General features: G+C 42.6%; 1 protein-coding gene across 1 annotated transcript; it reads right to left on the bottom strand.

The window, feature by feature from the left end:
* Nucleotides 1-1,289: 1,289 nt before the first annotated feature.
* On the bottom strand, nucleotides 1,290-5,544 carry LOC122993762 (C-X-C chemokine receptor type 4-like). Its single transcript, XM_044368179.1, has 5 exons — nucleotides 4,866-5,544; nucleotides 3,226-3,477; nucleotides 2,893-3,101; nucleotides 2,487-2,770; nucleotides 1,290-2,181 (listed from the first exon to the last, which is right to left on the bottom strand). Exons 2-5 carry the CDS (start codon nucleotides 3,238-3,240, stop codon nucleotides 1,586-1,588), a joined length of 1,104 nt encoding a protein of 367 aa, XP_044224114.1. The 5' UTR covers nucleotides 3,241-3,477; nucleotides 4,866-5,544; the 3' UTR covers nucleotides 1,290-1,585.
* Between the last annotated feature and the right edge of the window lie 4,823 nt (nucleotides 5,545-10,367).

Raw genomic sequence — 10,367 nt, 5'->3', positions numbered from 1 at the left:
TTACACATCTACTGTGTGTTTGCACATCACCATAATATCTGGACATTCATAAAGCTGAATCAGAGCTATAGACACCTTTCAGGGTCTCTCCACCATGTTGTCATAGCTCTTGGTGTTGGTGTTGGTGAGTGCAGAGCTGCTCGGGTGTTTGATTGTTTTTGCTGCTTGTTTTTCCTAAAATGAGCCGCAGGAAGTCCTTCCTGTTTTGAATATGCTATGAATAGAAGAGAATTGTGTGTTGGTGTGTGTGTGTGAGAGAGAAAGAAAGAAAGACAGAAGAGCAAATTTATATGAAACTGTTTACTTCTCAAATGATTGTATAGACATTTCTACATATAAAGCCACATTAGCACAGGATACAGTCACAGCGATGCAGTCAGTCACATCGCCACAGAGTCACTGTAGTGCTGATTAACTGTATTCTTCCTTTTTGTCTCTCTCACAGCTCTCCTCTTCATCCTCCTCCTCTTTGCTCCAGGAAACGCGACACAGTAAACTTCCAGCTTCTGTTTCTTTCACTTCCAAGTGGAAGTAGGTATGTGGGAAACACTTTGTGTGTGTATTTGTGTGCATTTAAGCACTGGAAAAATGGACCTCTTGACCTCCTGATGCTCCCTGCCCCCTCACGTAGAAGAACCAAACTGTTTATATCATCAACATAAATCTAACCCGCATCCCAAACACACAAACATCAATAGAAACATGTCTTCACACGTCCTCTTTCACACAGTCATACGTGTGACTCAGATACACCTGGCTATCACACATCCCAAAAAAACGCCCAGTTTCATTTTTCATACGAGCTGTGCTGTTTTCACGCTCTGGATGAGTGGGTTCAGATGGTTGAGTGATTATGAATCAATACATAGGGGAAACAAGCTGCAGATGATTCAGATTAGCAGAGCTCACACCAATGCGACCAACTAATTTTGACACTTTTTCCTTTAAGAATTTGCATCTGTGAATCACCAACTCAACCCCCAAACAAGCATGAATGGAAATGGGAGAATTTCTAAATCATTTCCAGCTTTGTTGAGTTTGAGTTTGTTCATTCTTGAGTTTGTCCCCTTTGAACATGTTTTCAGTAAAGCTGAATGCCTTCATCCCCCAACTCATTAGCCTGGTTGGTAGACTTTGAATTTATTTATGTAAGTTGGGTTCTATTGATTTCTATCTCACCCTCTGAGAATGAGATTTGGTAAGGGTGGCTTTAGTTGTGGTTGAGTGGTTGCAAGCAAGGAATTCACAGTTTCACTCAGGAAGCAAGAAAAATACTCTTACAAAAAAGGTGCTTTCACAAATATATTTTCTATGTTTTATTACAAATGTTTACAACAGCATACAAGCACAGCAGTATTGAAAACAACTCTTATAACACTATTTACAAGAGAAAAGGAGAAGACAAGTCATGTGCCAGCAGACTGCTCCTAAATTTCTCAGATACTTTGTGTAAACTTGAAAACACAGACACATACAGTATATACAAATACACACACACGTACACACACGCACACACATATACAGTATATACAAACACACACACACAGACACACACACACACACATGCACACAGCACAAGCAAACACTAGCTGGAATGTAAACTGGATGACTCGGACTCTGTGGTCGTGGAGGCCCCGGCGCGTCTTCGTGGTAAAACCTTCAAACTGGAGGCTCGGCTCAGAGTCAGGGCTCTGCGGGCTGAACTCTTGAAGCCTGCGCCCAGGAAAGCATACAGCAACGGGTTCAGGCAGCAGTGGGCGAACGCCATCGGCTCAGCCACCGCCAGCCACACGCTCAGGACGACCTCCAGGTTGCAACTCCGGGGCAGCACCTCCAGGCGCAGCAGAGTGTCCACAAAGATGCCCGCTCCATAGGGCAGCCAGCACACGAAGAAGCAGAGGACCAGAGCGATGGTGGTCCTGACCGCTCGCCGCTTCTGCCTCTGGCCTCCCAGCGGGCCTCGGGTCAGCCTGGTGACGATCACCATGTAACACACCAGGAGGACCAGGCCTGGGATCACCAGACCCACCAGGACGAGCTGGAGGTGGAAGACCGCGACCCAGAGAGGAGCGTTGCTTTCTGGGTAAAATCGCTGGCACAGAGTCGTCCCTTCTCCTCCTTCTTGAGTTCGGGCAAATATCAAGTCGGGCACTGCCAGCAGGCCAGCAGGCAACCAGGCACCTGCAGTGAGGGAGGAGATAGAGAGATTAATGACTGGGGATAAAAGTAAAAGAAAAAAGGAGAAGAAGAAAGAGGAGAGGAAAGGAGAGGAGAGGAGAGGAGAGGAGAGGAAAGGAGAGGAGAGGAGAGGAGAGGAGAGGAGAGGAGAGGAGAGGAGAGGAGAGGAGAGGAGAGGAGAGGAGAGGAGAGGAGATACAGAATTTAGTGAGATAAGGTGTAAAGAGATAAACTAACGGGCAGAGAAGGACGACAAATGAAAGCAAATCAACCTGTTACAGAGAGAAGATCAATCTTTCGACACTCACCCACATACACCAGTCTGTTTGCCAGCAGCTGCCTCAGCCAACTGGTGTTGGTGTCTGTAGCTCGGACTACTGCCAGGTAGCGATCCAGACTGATAAACGCCAGGATGAGCACGCTGCCATACAGGTTGACTGTATAGATCACATGCACGCCGACACAGGTGACAGCTCCAAAGCGCCAGTCAGCCATGGCTGCGTCCACCGCCCAGAACGGCAGAGCCAGAACAAAGAGGAGATCAGCGGCTGAGAGATGGAGTCGATACCGGTCTGTGAGGCTGCACTTCGACCTGTGGGCGAACACACAAAGGCAAAACTGAATCATGCAAACTCTCCACAAGGACTCAAGTGCACAAGAATTCATTGAAGACAAAGCTTTTTCAACCATGAAACCCTCCACCTCTCCTCTCACCTGCGCTGGCAGCCCAGCACGATGACAACCAGGCCGTTTCCAGTAATGCCCAGGGTGAAGATGAGGGCATAGACCACGGGCAAGAAGATCTGCTGAAGGTCAGCAGTCATCACGTGCTCCACGCCGCAAGGCTCCTCCAGATCCTCGCCCAGGTCACCAGACCCAGAGCCAGAACCTGTGTCATTGAAGTCATAGTCGAAGAAGATGTGCTGGAGACAGACGGATGGATGATGATGATGATGATCAAGCACAAAGCAAAAAGCAACCCTCACTGATCTGAAACACAGATTAGTGAATTTACATAAACACCCATGTTTGTCTAGACTAACTTACCTCATAGTACGACATGACGGAGGTCTCTCCTTAGTCAGCGGAGTGAAGTTTAGATTTCTCTGGAGGGCTTTTATAGTTGTGTCCATGCTCCTCCCCCAAACACTCCGACACATCTGTGCTCCTGCTGAAACGTTTTTCCTGTTTTCGAGGTGTCAGGTGCTGATAGTGGTTCTATCACAGGATACTGTGCTGTGTGTGTGCCCTACTTGAATTGTTTTGGCCCTGAGACCCCTGGTTTGAGATAATCAGGACCTATTGGCAATAGGAAAGAGCGCAGATGAGGATCAGACAATGTGTGTGTGTGCGTGATTGTGCAGGTCACAGTATCTCTCCAAACTCCATGCTCCGTTAAATCAGGACAAGCAGCAGGAGTTTAAGCTCCCGCTGGAGTGTGAACATACTTGTCCTATTTACGTCACCATCTTATATGATGCATTCAAGTATTTATGCATGAACATTCATGAGGGGAGACAGATGCAGGAAGAGGAGGAGTGTGATATTCTGCTCTGTTGTTCTGGTAAACACCAGCTGTAAGGCTCCCTCTGATCTTTCTATGATGAACATTGAGTGTGACTGTGATGTTATTGTGTCACCGTTTTGACAGCAAAATACATTATTGACTTGGTTCAACAGTAGTGTGATTAGCAGCACATCTCTCTGGAGTTTGGAGTGATTCCACCGGAATATTTATTGACTTTTACAGTGTTCAATTATCAGTTAATTTTTTAAAAATAATTGAATTTAAATGATGCATTTTGAAACTAAAAGTAAAAAGTAAAATTTGCAAAATTAATAATTCTATTTCCATATTTTGTCTTTAAATGATAATTAATTATTGAAATCTAAAAAGGACTTACTAATGTGTCAGCCAATCATATTCCATCTCACGCTTTGTTTCCTGCTTCAACACAGTTTCAATTTGTGGCCATTTGATTTGAAGAATGTAAGCCCTACGGAAGAGGATTAGGGCCACATGTGAAAAATGTATTTGAGTTCTGAGTTTAAAGTCAGAATTTAACTTTAAACTTTAAACTCAAAATTCTGAGAGAAAAGTCAGAATTAGGAATTTTTTCTCAGAATTCATAGTTCACATTTTTCACATGTGGCCCTAATCTTCTTCCTTAGTAAGTAGCATGCCACCCAAAAACTAATTAAAAGAAACAAAAAAAAAAAACAGCAGAGCAACAGGTGGAGCACCAACTGGCCAGATGCTGTCTTTAAATTCAAACCATCACGAAACGAACTGTAAATGTTGAAGCCAGATGTAATATGATCAGCAGAGTAAAGGACCAGTAAGTGGGATTTAGGGGGACCAATTGGCAGAAATGGAACATAATATTCATAATTATGTTTTCATTAGTGAAACTAAGAATCGTGTCTTTATATCTACATAGAGAAGAAGGCTCTTGCAGACCTACATGACATACCCAGTTTACTACATGACATGCCCACATCACTATGCCTCTCCCTCCGATGTTATCACCTTAATGGTATGCTAAATGACACGCCCACTTTACTACATGACACTACATGACATTGCTGTTGTCAGCGTAACGGTATGCTACGCAACACCCCTCCTTGACCTGAACCATCTCACTGCTCCTGCCTAAACCTAACAAAGTGGGTGTGTCACGTAGTACTGTGGGTTATCCTTTATGTTCGAGCTGCGGCTGCAGTTGGAAATACTGGACATAGGGAGCGGGTCCTCTTCCACGGAGCCCGCCATGTTGCATCGCCATGTTTCTACAGTAGTCCAGAACGGACAAACCAAACACTGGCTCTAGAGAGGACGTTTCTCATTTTTCGCGAGTTTCGTGGCCAATCTGCAACCTCACCACTAGATGCCACTAAATCCCACACACTTGTCCTTAAGTAAATTAAATCAAATTCATTTTGTGATTCTATTTTAAAATTCAGGTAACACTTTAAAGTTCCCCTTTTGAGCATTTATAAGCAGTATATAAACAGTTACTTAATGGTTTATAACACACTATTAATGTAGTTATAAGGATATGTTCAAGTGTTTATAAATGTACAGTATTTGTCACCAATTATAATTTCTCCTATGAAGACATTTTATATTATTACAACTGTGTTTCACTATATTGTCATTAGTTTAAAAACCATCCTCCACTTATGAGTGACCACAGGAGTTGTTGACAAATACATTAAAAAGCACTTATATGTGCTAAATTATAATGTGTTATAGTTATAAGTGTTTATATATTGATTTATAAACACTAAACAGGGGACTTTAAGTTAAGTGTCCCAAAATTCAATTATTATTTGATACTCATATTATTTTCTAAGACTGAATGAGGGAAAATAATCATTAATTGGCAAATTTAGCAGTCTTTTAATTATTTTTCTTTGAGTTTTGTAATGTAGCATTTGAATGCAAATCTTATTAATGAAGTTTTAATTTGTCAGTTTATGAATTGATTATAATTAAACTACATTTCCCATTTACCTGTCTGTAATACCAAGTGGGTCAGCAGACACATTTCCTGGCATGACACTGCCAGTTCTGACTGTAAATCCCCATCCTCTGCCAACTCACTAATCCCATAAGTAAACAGTAAACCCACTCCAAAAACAAACTGTTTCTTTCTACTTGCAGCCCCTTATCTTTTAGCCTCTTCTTCCCCACCCTTCCTCCAGGTTCACTGGTATCAGCACAAAAATCTCAAAAATAACATTGCTGGGTAAAAAACCTGGAAAACTGATCTTATGAACTCATAAGAGGTTTTTCACATTAAAGGGGAGTCTGGTGGTATCAACAAATCACACAGAAAGACCAAAATCAACAATCAATGTATTCTACCAACAAGTATTGTCTGTGCAGTCTCTGTACTATAGAGCTTTAAAAACACATCGGTGAGCCACCCTGTTGCACTGAATGTCATGTTCCTTCATTACCACGAACATGATAACTATAGTTGACTTTGAGTCCTACTGTCCTTGTCACGGCCCCGGCCGAGCCTCCAATTATTTCCCTTGTGTTTCCATATGTTTCCCTTTTCCCCTGTGACTCCTGTTTTCCCATCTGTCTGTGTGTGTGGTGTGGACTTGGCTTCCTTCCTTGCAATGGTCTAAAGTAACAAAAAACATTTACTCAAGTACTGCATTTAAGTACGATTTTGAGGTACTTCTACTTTACTTGAGTATTTCCATTTGATGCTACTTTATACTTCTACTCCACTATTTATTTGACAGCTTTAGTTTTCAGATAAAGATTTGACAAAATGGATAATATAACAAGTTTTTAAAATACAACATATTGTTAAAGATGAAACCAGTGGTTTTCAACCTTTTTGGTTTTTGACGTCTTACAAAAAGCAGTGTGTAGTCGGGGTCACATTTCAGATGTCTGTGAGTTGTTAACAGCTCCACCAAATAGTGATTTTTCCCTCTAAACTTCTCACATGGTTTCATTTCAGTAAATATTCAAATGATCCAATGTTTCACCAAAAATCAAAGATTAGAGAAAAAGTCAAAAAACTGAAAACAGATTTATGTATCAGAAGATTTGTGTAATCATCTCACGACCCCTCAGATTTATCCAGGGACCCTTTGGAGGGGCCCGACCCCTAGGTTGTGAACCACTGGACTGAACTAGCTAACTATATATGACATCATTAGACTATTAATACTGAAGCATCAGTGTGTAAGCAGCATGTTACTGTTATAGCTGCTGGAGGTGGAGCTAGTTTCAACTACTTGCCACTGTAAACAAATAAACTGCTTCAGTAATAGTTTTGACCAATGAGCCATTGCTGGATGTTTACATTTTTCAAAATAAAGGACCAAAATATTATTTTCTACCTTTCTTTAACGTACCGAACCGTAACCCCAAAACCATACAGGTACATACCAAACCATGAATTTTGTCCACCATTACGCCCCTAGTGCTGACTCTTACATTAAGTGTCATTACCTACTATAGTATATGTATGTATGTGTATATGTACATCATATACGGACAGGTGACAAGTTAAAGGAAAAACCAACATAAAGTGTCTTAGTAAGATGTTGGGCCACCACGTGCAGCCAGAGCAGCTTCAATGCACCTTGGCATTGATTCTACAAGTCTCTAAACTCTACTCGAGGGATGAACACCATTCTTCCAAAAGATATTCCCTCATTTGGTGTTTTGATGATGGTGGTGGAGAGCACTGCCTAACACGTCGGTCCAAAATCCCCCATAGCTGTTCAAATGGGTTGAGATGTGGTGAGTGTGAAGGCCATAGCATATGATTCACATAATTTTCATACTCATCAAACCATTCAGTGACCCCTCGTGCCCTATGGATGGGGGCATTGTCATCCTGGAAGAGACCACTCCCATCAGGACAGAAATGTTTGATCATAGGATAAAGGTGATGACTCAGAACAACTTTGTATTGATTTGCAGTGACCCTTCCCTGTAAGGGGACAAGTGGACCCAAAGCTTGCCAGCAAAATGTCCCCCAAAGCATTGCAGAGCCACCTGATCCCCTCACTGTGGGGGTCAAGCATTTAGGCCTGTACTGTTCTCTTGGTGTACGCCACACATGCACTCACCCACTTGTTAAGAATATGCTGAAGGATGACTCATCTGACCGTATCGCTTTTTTTCCACATCTCTGTAGACCACTGTCTATGGTTTTTGCACCTCTGAACTCTCAAATAAGCATTCATCTTTGTAATGAGGGCTTTATGAACTGCAACCCTACTATAATATCCCTCTCTATGTAATTGTTGACAGGCTGTTTTTGCTGACACAGTCTGATCACGTCCTGCATCAGGTGACTTTTCCTCAGTCATCCGAGGAAGAGTTGCTCCTCTATTTTTCCTTACTTATCGCACTAATGCACCTGTTTACATAAGTGATAACTAATTACATTTTACTAACTCATTGGCATCTGTTATTCCAGGGTATTTTGTCTGGGGTATCCAGTTCCTTCACTTGCTGTTGGCCGCCAAGCTAAGCAAGACATAGAGTCAATGCTGACTGTATCACATTTTATTCTCAGAACTGCGGCAGCATGATTTGGCACTGTATCCTTGTGTGTGTGTGAAATTAATGTGTGGAGTAGTGCCTTCTCCTGCTCTATTTGAGAATAGAAAAGGGACACTGAGGTGATGGGGAATGTTAGCTCCTCTTAAGAGAGCTGCGGGTGTGATGAATGAGCCTGGGTGAATCCTAAGGTCAGCTGTTGTTACCGGTATCTACAGGGCATCCTCTGCACCTGGTAAACCTGTGTCAGTGATGTTTCAGTTGCCATACAGCTTTGAAAAAGCCCCATGTAAAGGCTGGAGATACCAAATGAGGGTGCATGTCCGATGCACACACACATACGCACACTGACTTTTGTCCTTCCTCCCTCCCACCTTGCTCTGTACTGTGGCGATAGTGTAGGAGGCCAAATGCACCAAATGTACATCAGTCTTATCACAGAGGTTCTACACAGATAGTAACTTGTATCTCCCCGGCAGAGCAAGTGAATTACTTTCCTGCTTTCTTTTTTTTTCACCCTTCCACTTTGGAGTTGGCCCTGTGGGGTGGATTGGATGAGATGGAGCACACAAAGCAATTTATTCTCCATCTGTACCATTACATTCATTTAAGAAAGCAAACAGCCTGAAAGCAGATCGAGCAAGAGAGAAAGAAGGAGGGAGAGTGAGAGAGAGATATAGACCCACTTCACCTTCAACTTTACATCAAGTGGATCAAGCTGATTAAGGTTGCACATACAGTATGTATTTTATCAACGCCCTTTAAATAGGAAGCCTGAAGACATACATACAGTACCTTATGAATTTTCACAAGGAGATGAAAGGAAAGGAGGGGAGCGTGCCTTTTAGGCCAGGGGTGCCCCAGCAGACAAAATGGGAAGTGGAGATGGGGGGAGGCTTGGCTGCCGAAGTCTCATTTGTTGATTGGCATCAAAGGGCATCTCATTCCCAGCAATCAGCAGCTGCAAACAGACAGTTAATCCCTCCTCAACTCTCCTGAAGGCTGCCAATGTCTGACACTATAACTGACTGCGTCGCGCTGAGGAGAGATGAACAAAATAGACAACCATTTGCTGTGCCTGGCAAGTCTTCCTCCACGATTTAGAGTGAATGTAATGATTTGTTTTGAAAATCACACAGAGAACATGCTGCTAGCAAATGTGGGATCTACTTTTCTCTGAATTCAATCGCTTAAAATCAATTTTGATTGAATAACACACACTGTGGTGTACCTGTTATGTGAATATGAGGTTATTCTGTGAGAAACTCTGGTTTTCACATGACAGATAACCCAGTATCATAAACTAACCACACATCCTCTCCGCTAACATAGCATCACCACTTTCATCCCTGTTACCCGCTGCTCCCACACTACCGTTCCAGAAATAGATCAGGTGAGGAATGTGATCGAGAGTCAGGTGACTGCTGAGCGTAGCTTTGCACTATCAACCATGTCAGCAAGCAAATTACGGTCATGCCTCGCCATCCTCCTAACCTTGCTTTCATCTCTCCCTTCAGTTACACCGAATGTAAACACACGCATACACATGAAAGTCACCTTACCAGGTCAGACAGGGGCGCTAACTGCTGCATTTTCCATCTGTGCACTGATGTTTGCCGCCCAGTGAAGTGAAGCCAGGGAAGCTATTGTTTATTGTAAAGTGAAAGCTGGTAGAGGCATCAGGGAGTGTTTAAGGTCTCCTCTCTCACGGTAAATACATCTTGTAGAAGACAGAAGAGAACTAAATCCTTTAACTGAGGCAACATAACAAGTGGTATATGTATTGGCCTTTAATTACTTTCTGTATATTATTAATATGAGCCTTTCTCCTAAAACACTGAATCCTATATTTCCCATAATGCAACTTGATAAGGCCTTTAATTTGGACTTTCCCTGTCTATCAATTGATGACATCATCAGGGTTATTTCCACGGACTGTGGAAAAATTCCTCCAGATCAACAGAGGACATTATAAAGCTGCTTTTAAAGGCTGAGCAATACTCACCCACTGTCTAGTAAAGTGACCTTTATGTGTAAAAATTGGTGGAAAATCCCTTTAAAATTGTCACAATCAACCCTAGCCTCTGCCATTCCCTCGCAGTAGTAATAGATCCCCACTGATATTTTCTCTGAGAAAGGGTTA

The sequence above is a fragment of the Thunnus albacares genome, chromosome 12 (genome assembly GCF_914725855.1).
Source record: "Thunnus albacares chromosome 12, fThuAlb1.1, whole genome shotgun sequence".
Lineage (NCBI taxonomy): Eukaryota > Metazoa > Chordata > Actinopteri > Scombriformes > Scombridae > Thunnus > Thunnus albacares.
The sequence above is the reverse complement of the archived record's forward strand: the minus strand, read 5'-3'. Positions and strand labels throughout refer to the sequence as shown.